The 19,729-nt window shown below is 32.2% G+C and overlaps 1 protein-coding gene across 8 annotated transcripts; it reads right to left on the bottom strand.

Moving 5' to 3' along the window:
• Positions 1-345: 345 nt before the first annotated feature.
• LOC103580438 (RING finger protein nhl-1) lies at positions 346-19,159 on the bottom strand. 8 transcript variants are annotated; one of them, XM_008562183.2, is made up of 14 exons: positions 16,497-16,778; positions 12,430-12,616; positions 12,102-12,335; positions 10,441-10,790; positions 10,080-10,355; positions 8,392-8,722; positions 7,364-7,578; positions 6,993-7,285; positions 6,662-6,917; positions 6,504-6,584; positions 2,094-2,534; positions 1,865-2,026; positions 1,371-1,797; positions 346-1,297 (listed from the first exon to the last, which is right to left on the bottom strand). In XM_008562183.2, exons 2-14 carry the CDS (start codon positions 12,607-12,609, stop codon positions 866-868), a joined length of 3,678 nt encoding a protein of 1,225 aa, XP_008560405.1. In that variant the 5' UTR covers positions 12,610-12,616; positions 16,497-16,778; the 3' UTR covers positions 346-865. The 8 variants fall into 8 exon arrangements, with proteins under 8 accessions (XP_008560405.1, XP_053597877.1, XP_008560404.1 ...); XM_008562178.2 differs by lacking the exons at positions 346-1,297; positions 1,371-1,797; positions 1,865-2,026; positions 2,094-2,534 and adding an exon at positions 19,099-19,159 and having other exon boundaries at positions 3,665-6,584; positions 16,497-16,600; XM_008562179.2 differs by lacking the exons at positions 346-1,297; positions 1,371-1,797; positions 1,865-2,026; positions 2,094-2,534 and adding an exon at positions 18,903-19,092 and having other exon boundaries at positions 3,665-6,584; positions 16,497-16,600.
• Positions 19,160-19,729: the final 570 nt, after the last annotated feature.

The following is a 19,729-nucleotide window of genomic DNA, read 5'->3' as shown; positions in this document are numbered from 1 at the left end:
TAACTCGGAATTTCTAGAAAATTTCTACTCCGTAGACTAACTTCGCGTTAATAGAATTCAGTTGTAAGTAAAAATATTTTTCGTCTCATAAAATTTAAAAAATTCGCGCGCAATTAAATATAATTTGCAACTATCCTTTTTACCCCCAAAAAATTACTATAATTGAGGTTATAATTTAAAATAAAATATGGAATAGTTGAGTCGGCAAAAGAATATTCCCCCACTACTTGACTAATGTGAAGTTCATGACTGCATTGACGCGCATGCGTAGTAATAACTAGAAAAATGGTGGAGATTTTTTTACGAACGGAACTATGAACGGTGAAGTATAAAGTAAATTTTCCATTTTATTCAAAAATTCATTTAATTATTTTCAATTATTACATTTAATAACATCAAAAAATGCAAGCGTTTTATAAACTCATTACACATCCTCATTCTTATTTAAACTCGACAATTAAATGATAACTCAACATGATACTAAAACTTTAAGGTTAAAATAAAATTTTCGTCTGATTGCCTAAATTTTTTCATATATTTGATACTTATCACGATCTAGCCAACAATTCATTTTAAAAGCATACAAACGGTACAAACTTTTGCCACTGAATACAAAGTAAATTAACTTTTATGACCTTTATTATTATTGTTGATATATAAGTATGATTTGCGTGTCACGGTTAATAAATATATCATACTGTAATAAATATTTAAATATCGTGACTGATTAATAACGTAAAGTAAAACGGCAATAAATAAAAAAACTTTAGTGTTGATAAATTTTTTCCGAACGAGGTTAGGTTTTAATTATTTTATTAAAATAGAGGAGAAAATAAAAAAAATCCATTGAAGCATAGATAATTATTTAAAAAATTTGAACTCGGTGATTTTCGCGATCGCAGACAACGATACTGCCGGCAGAAGTTACGGCAACACCCTCGAGGCCCTTGAATTCTGCGTCTCCGCTGCCCCAGTTCCCGAAAGCTCTCAGGAATGCACCCTCGGGCGTAAATATTTGAATCCGATTATTCCCAGAATCAGCGACAATGATGTATCCTTGATCGTCGACCGCAACACCACGTGGGAATTTGAATTGTCCGTCATCGGAACCTTCAGAACCAAAGGCCGTCAGTACACGACCGCCTACATCAAAAATTTGTATGCGATGATTGTTGCTGTCGCTGACAATCACTCGATTAGTGTTGCTGACGGCAATGTAATGAGGATGCTCTAATTGCCCACGTCCACTACCGCATGATCCAAATTTACCAACAAACGTTCCATCGGACTGGAAAACCTGAAATTATTAATCGTTAATCATTTTTTGCTACGCCTTTGATATTTTTTATCATTAATCATTAATGACTGACTTGGACCCGATGATTTTCTTTGTCGCAAACATAAATAAATCCCAATGCATCAGTGGTGATACCCCACGGATAATTAAATCGTCCATCGCCTGTACCCTGTGATCCAAAAGCACGTAAAAATCTTCCTGATGGATCGAGAACCTGAATACGATGATTGTACCGGTCGGCGATGATGAATTGCCCGATCCGGTTTACTGCGACACCGGCCAAGCAATCGAACTCGCCCTCGCCGCTGCCATAAGTACCGAATTCCTTGAGGAAGTTTCCGTTTCCATCGAAAACTTGCACACGATGATTTGAGCTGTCGGCCACGACAATTGAGTTGTCGGGACCGACCGCCAGGCCACGTGGCCAAGTGAAACATCCGGCTCCGCTCCCCCGCATCCCAAATTTCAACAGCTGTCTCCGCTTCAGCAGGTACTGGCCCCTGTAATAATATTCATTAATGACCGGGTTAATTGATGGTTTAGATATGTTTTAATTAGATTAATTACCTAGTGGAGGAACCTGCTACCGCGGGGATACCTTGAGCTGCTGTAGGAGACGTGGGGGAGCCTGACGGGTTTTTTTGGTCGTCGTCAGAAGATTCAAATGAAGTTTGACCGGCGTGTCTTAGGGGTAATCCCAGTGATAGTCTTCGTGATGCAGCGCTGGTGCTAAAAATTTAAATAAATTCATTTATTCAAAATTTCCCGGGAATTTAAAATTTTTTGGTTTTTATACCTAGAAGACGGAATCGATGATGTAGAGGTGGGCTCTTTGTCCTTAGTGCTCCTGTTCCCATATTTGTTCTTGAGATAGCGCGCCCATGAGCTGAGCGCAGCGCCATCTTTCTCCATTCCCGGGCGATCGCGCTCAGGACTCGGATCACGTGACTTGAGAGCATGGGTGCTGCGACTGCGTGCCAATTCAGAGCCGGCGCCATATTTGGCTGCCAGATAGGCGTTGGGCGATTGGGTCGTAGGCGATGGTGGATCCTCGTCCAAATCAATGTCATCGTTGCCGAAATTGTGTGAGCTTCTTGATCGTGCCACTCGTTGACGGCGTTCTTTTAATGCCGCGTAACGTGAACGCGGTGACAGTGGCTCGACTTCCGGTTCCGGTTCACGCTCTCTTTCCCGCGGCGCTGTAACCGCCGCCTGGCTTCTGCTCTTGTTCAGAAATCTGAAAATTTTTTTATTTTTAAAACTCAGTTGATTTTTTTTTTTTTTTTAATAAATATAATAATAATAATAATTTTATAAACCATAAAAAATAGTGCTAACATCAAATTTACTTGAATTTTCCGAAACTAAAGATTATGAAAAGTTTACGTTTCTCGAAAACTATCAAAGATTTAAAAAAATTTTTTTTTTTCAAATTTTCCTCGTCAAATTTCCTTTCAAACGAATACCAACAAGCCGTAGTTAACTCTGATACATTTTTCAAAAAATCCAAAAAATAAAAATTCTCAAAAATTCGTTTTAAATTTTATTAAACGAAATAAAAAATATATAAGGGCGATATATATTTAAATATATGATGTAGTATCACCTTAATCAATATCATCGCGTAATTAGTTTACTAAATCAAATTGCGCTTAATCCGTCACGAGTTATCGAACAAACTCAACTAGTATTTTGTCATTGACCTCATTAACCTTAAATATAAATCTATACCTATAAATACCAATTACTCCAATTAATTTTGGCCACAAGCCACATGACAACCAAATGTATATATATTTATATATAAACATCAATCAGATTGCCAATAAATATTTTTTACATCTCAATACTCTATTTATAAACAACTAGATTTTTTTTTATTTTCTCTATTCGCTCAGTAACGTCGTAGAATTTAGTCGCGCGTGCAGCGAAAAAAAGAAAAAAAAAGTACAAAACGTTAACTCGTCCGTGAGTTTTTTTTATTAATCTACTTCTAAATTTCTACTCTACTGTTCTCTATATTTTTTTATTTTTATTTGAAAGCAATTCTACTGGCATTCCAATGGCAACAAAAACAAAAGTTACTGGATTTTAAAAAAATTTATTAAACGGGAGTATCTTACTTTACTTTTTTTTTTTTAAGCCTATTTAATTTTTTTTTTTTTGTTTTACTAAACTTTAATTTAATTTTAAATACAAGGGAAATAAATAAAACGAGTTATCACAAGACTATGTTTATTAACCACATAAACAAACTGACGTAAACGAATATAGGACAACAACAACAAACTTAGTACAAAAAAAATTTGTTTTTTTTTTTTTTTATATTTAAATATACAAATTATTATAATGATTTTTATTTATTAATAATATTGTGCTTACAGCAAAGCGTCATAACACAAATACGCGTAAAAAAATAAATAAAAAATTAAGTGAGAAACAATAAACAATACACAGAAAATATGGATTTCTTGATATAATAATTTTTTACTCACCCTAAGAAATTTTTATTCAACCCAAGAAAATTTTCTAAAGCTGAAGCTAGTAGCCGTAAAAAGTAGCGGCCAACAATTTTTTGCGTAGCCGCTACTTATTATGGCCGCTAGCTTCAGCTTCATGAAAGTCTTTGCATTATAAAAAAAAAAATTTTTTTCGCGCCAAAAAATCATATTTTTCTGTGTAGGAAGACATAAAAATAAAAATTTAAAAAAAGCTTTAATGGTATTTAATAAATTGAGCAAAGTCAGTTACGCGTATTTTATTATTTAATTAAAATAATAATGGGCATGGATATTAGCATTTAACGATAATTAATAATTATTTACGTAACACGTACAACTATCACAATTTGTAAAAAGAAAAATGCAAAATTTGATTATTCAAAAATTCGACAAACGTCAAATTTTTTAGTTTTAATGCTACGTCACGAGGCGAAGACCATTTGTTTACATAAAATGAAATTTTCCGATTGTACTTAAAGCAAATCGATGATTAATATATTTTTTACGAAAAGTATTGTTTAATAATAAATATCTTGATACTTTTTCTTTTTACATAAACAAAATCGTACGATTAAATCCATGATGTAATGTGATGTTAAAGTGTGTTATCTGTTAATCGAGTTGACAAACTGTTCGGTCAGAGGAACAGATTCGTTAGAACGCCATAACACAATACAGAAACACAGAAGACAGTTGTTACCATTTGCATTGGTATATTTATGTTGTCCATTCTCGATTGGTTGCTTTCATTCTTTATTTTATCATCCTCATTCTTAACACCAATTTCATTATCATCATCATCATCATCATTATTCTGCCCGCTAAGATTTTTCGAGGTTACGTCATCTTTGTTCCTCTCTAGAACATCCGCAGCGACGCCATCTGTGCTCGGTTCACTTGTACTTTGTTCAGAATTATTGTTCCTCTCATTTGCTAGCCATCCATTGTTACTTTTACGCGCTAAATTATTGTTAAAAATTTCAGCTTCGGAATCGAAATTTGAATTATTTTCAGTTTCCCGCGCAGTTGAATTTTGAATTCCCAATGAATTCCATGGATTTTGATTGTCAAAATTACTTGAATTATGATCAGAATTTATAAAAAAATCAGTCTTTTCATTGGAGGAGATTGAATTTGTTGAACTTGAGCTCTTTAGCAGAGGCAGTGGATCTTCTTCAGTAACGATCCATCCTTGATCGTCAAACAAATTATCATTTATGGAATTTTTATTGAATATGTCGTCTATTTTATCAGACTGGTTTGTAGAAAACGAGCTAGACATTTCAGAAATGTCGTTACTTCTCGAATATGTCTGCGCGTTTTCAGACTGCGATTGCAATTCAGATTCTGACATGGATTCGGACTCGGACTCGGACTCGGACCCAGATTCTGTTTCCGTTCCGTTTTCCAACGCTTGATGATTTTTCTGTTGCAAATACTCACGCTCCATTTTCTTGGCGCTTTTGACTACACTAGACAGAATTTCTCCAAGATCTTCAGTGTCAGTCAGCATGCCTTCGCTTATTTTTTCATCGTCTGTTTCAAGAGTTTTATTGCCTGATTCTCTATGGTTTGAAGAAGAAAATTCTTCATTAGCAATATGATTTTCTCCATTCAGTTCATTGGTGACATTTCTAAGGCCTAAATTGTTTTTCATGTGAGAAATTCTCTCAGCTAAATCTTCCGATTTCATAACCGAGATTTCATTTGGAAAATTTCTATGACCTTCATTGCTGATATTAGAAATTTCATCATGTGATTCACTGGAAACATTTCCGCTGTCTAATTCACTAGACGTCATAACCGCTAGTTTTTCATTGCTCATTAATTCATTATTAATATTTTCCATGCCTTCATCATTAGACCTCACTGCGATTTCTTCACTATCATTTCCATTACTCAATTCATCAGAATCCTTATCATCACTCATACGATTATCAACTTCCGCCCCCTGACTGGAGAAATGTCCACTGTCTAATTGATCCGTTGCCATAACGAAAATTTTCTCATCATTTACCTCAATAGAATTTTCATTCCCCAAGTCACTAACAATTTCTTCATCCGATTCACCGGAAACGAGTTGACTGTGAGACTTAATGCCCGCGACCTCTTGATCTACGGAACCATCTCTCCCCAAAGCATCATTGTCTTCATAAATTTCTTCAGTAATACTACTAAGGATCCTAGCTCCTTCATTATCGGGTTCTTGGAGCTCTCCCATCTCATAACTATCAGATCGAATGGTCAACGCCTCGGGTTGATTGTCCGCGGAGTCACTTTGTTCATAGTAATCGCGCGTCAGGTTATCACCTAGAATATTTTGGTCTAGTTCGTAATCCGTCCCACGTCTATCATTATCAATACCGTTGTTATTGTTATCTTGTAGAGAAAGAGTTAGGTCAGGGTCATTATTAACACTTATGAATTTATTGTCGTCAGGGGTAATAACAATTGATGGGACACTGGAATAATGTTCGTTTGATGCTAATATCTTCTCACCCGTTAAACTATTATCATAATTATATTTATCATTATTATTATGATTATTATTATACGCGGCTTGATTGTTATCAACACTATCACCCAATAATAATAATGCGTCGTCACTTTGATTAATAACGCTCCTATAATGTACAACATTATTGTCCAGGGTGTTAACGGAATTGGAAGACAAGTCGTGATTGTCGTGAGCAATTGCTACGAACCTGCTGGTATAGCCGCTAGGTGATGACATTCCTGTTGGTGATGATGTTGAAAGAGCTGGACTACCTCGTGGTGATGAATATCTGTCACAAAAAAGTAAATAAGTCTTCAAATAATTCGATCATCCAATTGGTTAATCGGTTAATTTTAAAAAACTGACCTAGTTGAAGGCGATTCCTCTTTGCTGCCACGTCGTGCTTCGGCGCTTCGTGCCAACAACGGCCCGATATCGGTTCTGGCCATCGCAACTTCCCGAGTTCTTTCAGTGCTAGGTGCTGCTGAACTTCGAGTCTCTGTTTCAGATTCCTCTGTCTCGGTTTCCGTTTCTTCAGACGAGCTGGAGGTTTCGTCGTCCTCTTCTTTTTTCGGCTCAGCGATTGGTGCCGGGGTTGGAACTGCTGGAGACGACCGATTACCTGCAATTATCAAAGGTTACTTTTGCGAGTTGATAAAATATTGTTATTAAGAGACACAAAATGGCGAGTAGTGACCTGCACCTAAAAAACGGCTTTGAAATGGCGGCCGGGGACTGGGAGTCGTCGTAACGGCGTTCTCACGGACACTTGTGACGTTTGTTGTAGGGTTGGCAACACTATTGACATTACTAGTTGTGTTGGTAGAAGATGGGGGCGCTCTTGAGAGGTACTTCTGTTTCATCTCCTCAGCTGTGAAGGTTGCGCCGGTACTTCGGATTCCAGAGCCCGTTGAACTCTCAGATCCAGTACTTGAGTCCGATGATGCGCTTCGCACTCCAGGTGCATGAGCTTCTGAAGATGTCCTTCTACTGTAATAATAATATTCAAATGGTGATAAGTATCATTAATTAGTAACTGATAATTAATTATTTATTACAAAGACCGACCTAACAATTGTCGGTCTACGAATAACTTCTTCTGTTTCCCGTTCACTTTCACGTGTCACCGGTGAACTGACAGAAGTCGGTGTTGCAGGTACTGATTGTCTCTCCTCGACAGTTTCCGTTTGACTTGGATTATTTTTATTTTGTTTTTTTATTCTTGAAATCTCGTCATCTTCGCTGGTCTGTTTAGCGACCGATGGATTTTTTTTTGGCTGCACCTGTCATTCATTTTCATTCTTTTAGATTTTTTGCTTACAATTATTTTATTTAAAAATTTGAAATACAGAGAAAAAATAATTAATTTAATTAATTTCATGCTTGCTGCTGATTAATTTATAAAGTTTGAGTAATTTATATATGAATTTATAATTTTTCCATAACAGCAACCAACGCCGAGCCAATGAAGCCTCACAAAACTAAGTCAGCCAAAATTTATTGCTAATATTTACTATTATTATTATTAATATTATTATTATTATGTAAATTACTGGGAATAAAATAAAATTTTGTAATTATGCATTTGTTTAACTATTTATTTGTGTTTATTTATTTTGTGCTAGCAAATGTATGTGAAACTATTGTTTTTCGAACTTATTTGTTTATTTAGTTGCGACGACCGAGTTTTCGTGGCGAGGACTCATCCGTTCGGTCGGTTACGTGTGTATGGAATTGCAGGGTCACTGTTAAAAATAAATTTTTTTTTTTTTTACAAATATAGAATTTTCAATGAGGAAATATCGCGCAGATGCCATAAGGGCGCATCATTTTTTTTTTTTACTAAACGATGCATTTTTTTTATCTGAAAGTATCAAAAATATACATTTCACTTTGAATTTTTTTTTTCGCGCCCTTATGACTCCCGGGTTGGTACTGATGTACAAAAAAAAAAATAATAAGATTTAAATTTGATGAAAAGTTTTATTGGATGGTCATAAATTATTGATACATTTTCTGTGTTTAGTCAAAAAAATGAGCATTAATATAGAGAAGCAGTAGTAGAAGTAGCAGAGGTAATTATTATTTAAATTTACCTGGGTTTTGGGTGTTTGAGTTTGAGTAGGAGCGGCTGTGGGTGTTACAGCAGCCGGTGGGTCATCTTTTTTGCGTTTACTCGCTCTCTCACACTCTTGTAACTTTTTCATAACCCTCGGTGAATCGGTTAAGCGAAATATACCAGACAATGGTCCGCGTGCGGCATCCTCTGTGTCTAATACCTTTTCCCGTTGATTTGAATCCGTCGAGGATGTGAAACGTACGCTCGATCTTGTGTCGCCGTCAGATTCCTCGCCGTCCCGGTGACGCATGAAACGACTGCGATAACGTGATTTATTTCTCGGTGTTTCATATTCTGGTGTGTCATATCTTTGAAAAAAATTATTATTTATACTCTACTATCTAGTTCTCTGTCGCCATACTGCTGTCAAAAAAAGTTTCATTTTTTTTTTATCAATATATAGGTCATATTGTTATCAAATAATTGATCGGTTACAAAAATATAATTTTTAATTTTCAATGACCAATGTCACTTAAAATTTTGAATTTTTTTTTTATCACCCGGTGTCAGGAATTTTTTTGAACCCCAGCTTATTGGTATTCATTCCAAAGGAAATTTTTTTTCTTACATAAATATAATATTTAAAATTTTTTCTTAGGGGCCCATTCTATCCTTTATATTAATTTTGAAAGCTCGTTAAAAGTTTTATTGAGCTGGTCACGAAAATCTGTGTTTTTATAAATGTTGAAAACGCTGAGACGAAGTAAAAAAAAATTTATAAATTTCTTAAGGTAAAAAGTTTAAGTTAAATATAATTAAAAAGTTGGGATACAAAGTTGATTATTACACCGTCGCATACGTAATTTAATGAATAATTAATTTAACTCGGAAAGTTTATTCCCTGGATCGGTAAAAAAAATTTTTTTTTTCCATGCAACATTCGGGAATGGTCTGAGTCGAGTAAAATGGAGCTAGCGACGTAAAATTATTTATAATGATATAAATATTTGGGTCAATCTAAAAAAAGAAACTTATGTCTGTTAAAATTTATAGATGAAGAGTAAAAAAGGTAAATAAATAAAATAAAATAAAATAAAATAAAAAAGGGGAAGGGGAGAGGAGAGAGTTAACGTTTGGCTGTAGGCCAGAATAATCTGCGATGGGGATCGAATACTTTTTACAGGCCACTACACGTTTCGAACGTGCTTCGTTTGTCGAAATCTATCGAAGGAACTTGAATGCGAGAACATCGTTCTCATTTTATATATAACATTTTATTTTATTTTAGCCTTTTCTTGTTTCTTTTTATTTAGCTTTTTTTTCAGTTACTCTTTTTTCTTTACCTCTACTGGCAATTGAAAATTTGTTCGATGAAGAGTATTTCCAATAATCGTGACAGTTGTATTCAAGCTGAGGTCGGAAGTGTGGGCTGATTTTCTTTATTTTTATATTTTTTTTATTTTATAATTTATCAATTTTTTTTTTTTTTTTTTTCTATTAAATATCATCCTGGTAAAAATGAATTTTGAAAATAAAGGAACGAAATTTTGTTATTTTTTATAAACAGCCCGAAAATTTTCCACCAAATCAAGTCAGCCAATTTTCAAGCCTCATTATCAGACATTAAAAATTTCAGTCAAAAAAAAATTTATTTATTTTTTTGGCTTGAAAAGAAAGTCCATAAAAATTAAAAATATCGATACTATGAATAAAAAAAGTAATTACTCGTAATCAGGAGCATAACGATTTCTCGTCAATCGTTCCTCTTCTTGCTGGCGATACTGTGAAGCAAGACGATGATCGCTTTTGCTTCTCATCAGTCCAGGAGGTCCCCCAGGAGGCGCTAATCCCCCAGTGGTACCTAAGTGCCCAGTGCTTCCAGTTTCCGGCTTAATGTTTAGCTCTCCATACCCCGCGACGTGTAGTACCAACTGATTGGGATCGTGGGCCATTACGAAACGCACACGACGGCCATAGTCCCCAGCCTCGTACTCAAAGTTCCTAAAAAAAATTACCACCATTTATTTTAAATTTCCCGCGCATTTAAATAAAACAATTATTTAATTTAAATCCGAGGTATTCCCACCTGATAAACTCAACCGTACGAAGAAACAATTCTTTAGTATCAAGCAGCTCTGCGTCATCCCAAGGTACATTTTCATTGATATGAGCATCAGCGAGATCACAATTGCTTTGGATATTTGCTATTTCAAGTTCTAAATTTTCTTTTAATTGAATTAAACTACGCAACTCTGTCCCGGAGTAACGTTCAACCTCATTACGCAGGTGTTCTGTACGATCCTTCAGAGCTTTACTCAGTCGTCGATAAATTTCATCAACTTCTTCAGCAACAGACGCGCAGTTTGTCTGCAGACCGAGGGTGTTTTTTTCAACAAGTGCCAATGCATCCTGCAGACGATGAAGGCCGCGTCTTATCTGCAATTTTATCACATATATTTCATGAAAGGTGCCAAAAGGGCGTATCCTAATAAATACCCTTCTAATGGCATAAGGCCGTAAAAAATTTTATTTGCCGATATATTTTTTATCGAAAAGTGTATAAATATAAATTTACCTAATTTTGAATTTTTTTTTACACCCTTCCGAAAGCCATAAGGGTGTAGAAAAATTTTCATGTCCTTTAACACCTGCGACGCGATATAAATATATCGATTGTCATTTATTATTTTTATAACCTTTCGATAAATTTATAATTTCGATCCTAAATTTATTTTTAAAAAAATGGCTGAGTAAGTTCATTATTTTTTTTAATAAATTAATTAATTATTAGTATAATTGATTTTTTTTTAGCCCGGCAAAATTTTCAAATAAAATTCTTGAGTATCATAATAAATATCGTAGTGAACATGAGTCACCAGATCTGGCAATTGATGATCAAGTAATTGATTATTTATTTATGAATTAAATTACTAATAATAATAATAATAATTATATTGTTATGATAGTTGAATAAATTTGCTCAAGAGTGGGCCGAAGATTTGGCAAAGCGAGATATATTTGAGCGGAGGCCAAACAATTCTTACGGCGAGAATCTTTATGTTGCTACAAGTAACAATATAAATTGGGAAACGCTACCCGAGGAAGTTGTTAAGTCATGGTAAATTTACATAAATAATAAAAAAAAAAAATATACTCTAATTTTAAATAAAATTAAATTTTCAAATTTTCCCGCCAACCCAAATCGAAAAACTATTCCAAAATAATTTAAAAATATATAGTAAATTTAGTGTAAATGAAATTTTTGTAACAATAGGTACAATGAGGTAAAGTTTTACAAGTTTGATGAGCCGTCTGCAGATAATTTAACGGAAGTAGGTCACTTTACACAACTTGTATGGAACAATACCGAGACAATGGGATTAGGAATTGGTATAAGTGAATCTGAAAAGATCTATATCGTGTGTAATTACAATCCACCTGGTAATATTAAAGGCCAATTTAAGGATAACGTACGACGTGCCAAAAATCATACCGAGGTAATTATTATTATATATATATATATATAACTTGTCACCCTTGTTTCCTGTCCAATTTTATATATAATACCTCGACTAGACTTATATTTATTGCCCAAAAAAATTAATTAAGGGGAGGAAGTCAAAATTATTTTTAAAAATTAATAATTAATTTTTTTATTTTATCAAGCAACAAAAAGTTGACTTTTGATTCTGAGTCTGATTAATTTGATGTATAGAAAAAGCAGGAAATGGAAGAAAAGAAAATTACCTGTGAGTTGATACGTGTTATCTCGCGTCTGAGTATGTCCATATGTGCATCCTTGCACTCAGGACAACATTTTTTATCACAATGGACGCATAGTGAGCAGTAACTCTTCTCAGAACATACGCCACAGCGTTCCATTGTCTGTCCGCTCGTCGGATCCGGGAGTTCTCCCGTTATTTCGATGTGCAATTCCAGAAACCGTTGTAACGTCACGTTCGTCGGGAATGCCTGCACACCCTGGTATTAAAAAAAAGTATATATATCTTTATGTGTCAGGTTTATCAGCGATAAACTTAATTTCGATGATAGATAAATTTATTAGTTAAATTACCTGATAAGGGATACGATGTTCTGCCCGACATTCTGGACATTTAACTTGTCGTCTCACATAATCGACAAGCCCGTCCATACATGGCTCCATACAAAAACTGTGTTGACATGGCAGAAGTTTTGGGTTTCTATAACGATCTAGACAGATCGCGCATGTGAGCAGTTGTTCAAACTGCTCCATCTTATTCCTACGGCATTCGTAATTATGGTCATTAATTTAAATTTGAATTTTTCCCGCCGCTCAATAAATCCATTCAATTTTTTTTATCACAGTCATAAATATAAAAAATTTTTATTACAGTTCGAGTTATTCAGTTCAATTCACCCCTCATAAATATATATATAAATATATATAACTTGGAAATACATCCGTCAATAGATCAAGTCATTCATCTCCTCTAGTATTTTATAAGAAAAAAAAAAAAAAAAAAGTGAAATGAACCCGTGATGTTTTTGCGTCTCGATGTTTGACGTCATAGACGTCTCGACGTGCGCGGGTAAATTATAAACGTGGGTTAAAAACACTCAGCGATATTATGACCTCAACTAAAAGCAAAGGTATTGAGTGTAGCTTACGTTCAATAGACATAAACTTTTTTCCGAATAGATGCTTTGTTACCTTGAGACAATCCACTTGTTGATTGGGTATACAACTTGTTTATTGTACCGTGTCCACTTTACCAACAATACTATATACGTATTCACTCAATATCAAATCTCTAGCATCACTTTCTTATCCCAGCACACTCGACCCAACTCAAACTTTATCCTTAAATTTTTTTATTGTTTGTTTACTTATCTACTTAGACCGAAATTTTTCATTTCATTATTCAATTATTTTATCTATTACCTATACATATATCTCTGTATATATTTATATATATCTTACTTATTGATTCATTTACTTTGTACTTTTGCCAACTCATGCACAAAGACACGACCTTCAAAATTATTTTCTTTGTGTCAAAAAAATAAATCACCGCACAATAAAAAATTTTTATTTATTTTTTTAATTTTTTCTCATATATTTTATATATTGTCTATTAATAATTTAAATATCAGGATTATTTCTAGTCATTAGTAAGTGGAAAAGCCTAAAAATTTTATGATTCAGCTACTGTACATTATTGTTATTAATATATGTATATATATATTTATATATCGTGGTTTTAAAAATATGAAAAGTATGAGTATATGATTTACCTTTGTCTAGCGAATTTTGTCCGATGAAAGAATAAAAAATATCGAGCACTGAAAAAATTGTGTGATTGTAACTTTTGATGGAGGTCTTGAGTGATTATTTTTTTAAAAATTCAAATTTAAATATTGTGCGCTATAAGTTATAACTGAACTGGATATACTGATGAGCTGAGTAAATTCAAGTTGTTGAGTTACTACAACGGATTTATATTTAGCTCACGAGTGTGAGAAACTCCTTCCATTCTCCAGCACTTATTTTTACGATTACGTACGGGAATAGAAATATATACTGAGTATTAGAAATATCATTTTAGATATTTTTTTATATTCATATTAGAAAATTTTGGTAATTGTTCAGAACCGGCTCAATTTTTTTTTAAAAAATAAAAATAAATAAATTTAAATTCAAATTTTTCGCGCGCTTTCGAAAATCGTAATGAGAATTTTTTTTCGGTAGACAGGCGAAAGTCTGATGGTCAGAATTTTTTAGTGGACATAAATTCTTAAGGAAAGCCCTTGATAAAAATTTCAAAAGCCCGCTTAATAATTAAATATTTTTTTTAGCTAATCTTCAAAAATGATTTTAGCAAAAACGAGATTTTAATCCTGAATACTTAAATTACTAATGAAATTTTAAATGAAATTTTATTTTGAGTTTAAAAATGAATAAGATCTAAAATTTATCAAACGCTAGATTTTTATTCCCTTTAAGCCCGACACAAAAAATGGTAGATAATCAAGATTCCACAGTAAAAAACAGGGAATACCTTTTGTAAAAAATTGTATAAAAAAGTATAAGTTTTTTCTCTAAAGAAAAAGTCGAAAGCTTTCTCTTTCGTCGGTTGGTAAAGCCGGGGCTCTTTATTATCAAAGCCAGGCACGAGCTTTATTATTTTTTACTCACTGTTTTTGCTACACTCACGTACTCTTAACGCTCAAGCCCTCTCATATCACAAGATCACATCAAAGAACTCATCATAAATAATAATATCTACAGTGTAATTAATAGAGCCTTCAGTTCACTAATTCCTATAATTATATCTTCAAATACTTATCACTATATAAATTCAAAAGTCAGCTTGATAAAAAATTTTCAAAAAGTCGCAAGATACTGGCTTGCCAATATCTAATAAGTTTTGGATTTTTGGAAAACGATAAATTATTAAAAAAAAAAATATTTTAAAAAATTGCACCTGTAGTTTTTTTAATTTCCTACATGTGCATTTTTTTAGTTTTTTTTTTTTTTTAATTAAGTTGTTGAAAAAAAAATCAAAAAATTGTAAACTGGCTGCTAACTTCAGGATCATAGAAGTCGCTCGTATTTTAAAAATTCAAAAAAAATTTTTTTTAATCATAAGTAGACTGCAAACCAGTTTAAAATTTAAATATACGACACTGAAAAATTTTGAATTTATCATTATTGTCTTTTGAATGTTTTTGAGCGACCCTTATATATATTTTTATATTTGAATTTAAATTCGTTTATTTTAGGATTTAAATAAATAAATATCTGTAAGTATAAAAACTCAACTTCATGTCAGAAATCAGACAATGAATTTTTTTATATATTTAATATTTTAGTCGCACTTTATTCTACTTAGACATTCCCTATAATTCGAGCCATTATCAAGGACATTAAATGTCGAGGGTGATATCTTAAATAAGGGAAAACGTCTTAGTGTGTAATGACGTCTTAATTGTATGATAAAAAATAAAAAAATATATATAAAAGTTTGTGAGAAATGTATAAGAAAAAAGTATAAATATATAAGGGAAGATGTTAGTGTGGGAGTAGAGAAACGGGGGAAGGGTAAAATAAGAGTATAAAATGACAATGAATGGGTGAGTCGTAAAAACATGATTGAACATTCTGGACATGGTTATATCAGTGCAACATCTGTCGTTATACAAGTTTCAGCATGGCTGGATTTTTAAAAAGTTTATATGACAAAGAATCGAAAAAGTTGTAATCGATATTGCGAAAGCTCGATTGAAGATACATTTCTATATGTTGTGTAAATAAATGGATGTATAGATATATGAAGAGCAGAAATGAATTGGAGTGAAAAGAATGCTACTGCATGTAATCGTTTAAAAACTCGTGTTACGAGCTTGTGGAAATTGGATTTCGCGAAAACCAATTGGATTTCTCGCCTATTACCCTCACGGACAGTATAATAGCATTCGATTTTACTATAAATTGTCTGTAGACTATTGAAATAAATGATCTGTTGCATTATATTATTATTAACTTTTCTTTATTGGATCTGTCGGGTTCATAGGATTAAATGAAACAAGTGCGTTCACTGTAATTCCACTATCTTCCAACTGTAACTTTATAAATCCAACCCTGTTCATTTTGCCCTTTTCTTTAATTTACAATCATTTTTTATCCTCATAAATTGAGCGATTGCGGTCGCCAGTTCCACGGTTCGATTCCACCTCTCGGTACTAATCACAAAAAAATTAATTTTTTTTTTTAATCATCAAAAATCATTGGGACATTTATCGTTAAAAATATAAATAATATTTTTACCAATCGTAGGCAAAATGATAAATTCAAATATCATTAATAATAAATATGATACTATAAATTTTCGTGACAATACCCGAGTATATATATCAACTCAAGATAAGTTTTCATGTTAATCGATTACACTTGTATTTATTATCGGCATATATTTTAAAAATATATATTCAATAAAGCGAACGTTCAATGGGTTGATATTTATTTTATGATAAATTGATTGCTAGTTAACCCCGGAATAACAATGGGCCATTATAAATAGTTATTGTTACGATATAAATTTATATATTTACAAAATCACAAAAAAAAAAACATGAAAAAATAAAAAAATAAAAACTTACCCCTTATTGCCGCCTTAAGGCGGAAGAATTAAGTGTGGGGCCCTTTTTTAGGGCCCCGTTATTTAAACTCTCCTCTTTGACAAAATAAATAAGCGCTGGTTCAGCTGAAATATATAACGGTATTTATATATAAATATGTAAATAAATAAATAAATAAATATTTGGAGTAAAGTGGCTGAGTTTTGAGTTTAAAAGTTTATAGTGAAGAGTGTTAATATAAATTAATGAGAATGATGATGAGCAATTAAGTCAGATATTGATAGATGGAAATGTTAATTGGCGAGTGCGTCAATTATATTTATCATTCACTAATTATAGACGACGAGGTCTCGTGATATACGTCAATATAAATTTTTTTATTCCTCCAATGCCGTCAAAACTTTATTATATACATACTAAATTATTTATAAGTATTTATATTTTTTTATTTTATTTTCCTGAATACACTAGACGTCTGGAATTTTTTACGTGTCAAGGATCATTGAGACATTTTCCGCCAGTACACTGACACCGGGGAAACAAAAAAAGTAAAAAATGGATCGAGTATATATATATGTAAAAAAAAAAAATATATATATATATATATACATATATAAAAACTTGAGAAAAAGTAAAAGTTTAAGAAATAAGACGCCTACGTTTTATACTTAAGACTTTGTATTGCGATTTATTAACTGTTAGAAGACACAAATTTACTTTATGATTTTTTTTTTTTTTTTTTAAGTACAATTGAAAAGTTTATTTGCTTCGTGTTAATTTAAAATTGATAACTAAAATTTATGGACTATTTTTATAAATTAATTTTTGTAATTAATTAGTGAAGGGGAAGATGGACCACGGACATAAAGAATTTCAAAAATTTTGAAAATTTTTTAATTAGCGAGGGAGTCATGAAAATTAATTATTATTATTATTTTTAATGGGTAAAATTAGCAGAATACACTTGTGATGATACGTTGACTCATACATGAGTAACGAGTATTATTTTTGAATCTGTTTTGGTCGCTCACTTATAATTATTAAGTACTTGAACTTTTTAATTAGTAAATTTTTAAATTAAAACCAATGCAAAGTGGAAATATCAAGTCAATTTATTTACAAATGGGAAAAACATTTTCATTGGACATTAAAATTTATCAAGTGAATTTTCACGGTTTAATTTTTTACTCGGGTATAAAAAGAGTATTTTTAAATTTTATCATTGACTTGAACGAGGTGATGGTTTATTTTTGATGTCATTGAAAAAAGTTATTGAAATATAGTAAACATCATTGCGATATAATAAATTTAAAATATTTATTTTCACCTCCATTTTACATTTTAATTTTTTTCTTCCCATTTTCATCGCCGACCAAATCACTAATTTAAAAAAATCAATTTTCTGGTCTTAAAAAAAAAAAAGTTTACATTTTTTCCATGTGAATTTTCTATTTCAGCCGCCGAAACAACAGTTTTCCCATAAATATCTCAATAAAAAAGTAAATCTAAATAAAAATTTAATTAACCCGTTACGTCACTGATATATTTGATTGACCGGTCGTCACGTCATCTATCGGTAACAACCGCATGAGTCGTGTCGAGGGTCGAAGGTGTCACACACTGGCTGTGAGCGATTCGTATGCATACCAGAACACAGTAGTAGCGAATTCACCAGCGGAAAGGGCTTTCACAGTAGAGCTTTTCGCTTCGGGTGAAATATATATATAAATATATATACATATACCTATAGATAAATTCCTATTCCCTCGAGATGGTAATAACGTTCGTATAGAATCATTAAACTAGTATCAAACATTACTATACCCATCTATATTTACACATGTATATATATATATTAATAGTAGTTGATGCGTTAATTACATTGGGAATAGTAATGGGCATATGTTTAAGCATTGAACCGAAACTTTAGTCGTATGTATAGTATTTACTGGTTGAAGCAACATCAGCAAAGAGACACATAGACATCAGAACGCTAGAGAAGAGTAATAGTAATAGAATCAGTACGGAAGACAGACCACAAGTAATTGGACACCAGTGGCCATATTAGAACACACATGTCTACCGTGCTGACACAAGTTAATACCAGACTGGTATTCTAAGAGTTGAATAAAGATAGACTGTATTAATATGTTGGCAGCACTGGTTACTGTACTACATGTACGCCGCCATTTTGTCTTCGATTTAAATTTCTTTTAATTTATCATATTTTTATTGCGATTCTTAATTTGAATTATTATTTTAGGTTTTTTTTTTTTTTTTTTTTTTTTTTGGAAAGATCTAATTGACGCACTGCACAAAGTAGTAGAGAATTGAGAAACACAAATTTTTTTTTAGACGGATTATCTAACACTTATAATTAGACACGATTGCACTCGATAATTAAGAAGTAATTACACTTGCACATACATTAACGTTTAATGTGTAGAATGTCCAAGTCCAGAAATTAAATTTTTTATCACTTTTTTTTTGTCCAGGTCAGGATTTTTTTTTGTATTGTTATTTTTGTGGGAATTAGTGTCGGTCTGTGTGAATTTTGTGAGGATGTGTGCTGTTTTTTTAATGATAATTATTGTGAATAATTGATTTTAAAAACAAAACGCACCGCGATAAGTCCGGGCCGGATGGCCGTCCGTCTTCGAGTGAATGTCTTTGGTTATTTCTGGCAATCGCCTCTTTGCGTCTCGTTACCTTCTTTGCGGACGTAAGCTCGCTCATTTTATCTTTCTCCTACTCTTGCTGGTTTATAAGATTACAGATCTTTTTTAGTCTTTTCTATGAATTTTTAAATTTAAAAATTAGAAAGTTGCTGAGAAAATTTTTTTCGAAAACTATTCTTTTTCTTTTATTTTCTTTTATTTTTTTTTTTTTTTTTCTATGGGACAAAAATATATTTGAAATTTTTTTTTTGTCCTTGGGTATAATTTTTAGAAACCCGCCTACGCGTGACAGTCATATGATTTATAAATGTCTTGTAATAGATAAAAAAAGAATTTTGTGTAAAATTATGCTTAAGAATTTTTCAAAATTTCGTAAAATACAGAAATTTAATTTTTTTTTATTTTGAAGAATTAAAAATTTTTATTATTTAAATTTACGATTTTTGTATTGAATATTTTCAAAAAAAATGAATATTTTTTTTTTTTATGATAAAAGTTTCTAACACGTAATCGAAGTATTAAAGTAGTGAAGTTGTAGTTTGTATAAAAGGGTGAGGGTTGAAAATAGCGTTATTT

Source organism: Microplitis demolitor, chromosome 9, assembly GCF_026212275.2.
Source record: "Microplitis demolitor isolate Queensland-Clemson2020A chromosome 9, iyMicDemo2.1a, whole genome shotgun sequence".
In the NCBI taxonomy this organism is placed as follows: Eukaryota; Metazoa; Arthropoda; class Insecta; order Hymenoptera; family Braconidae; genus Microplitis; species Microplitis demolitor.
This window is presented reverse-complemented; position numbering and strand designations above follow the sequence as displayed.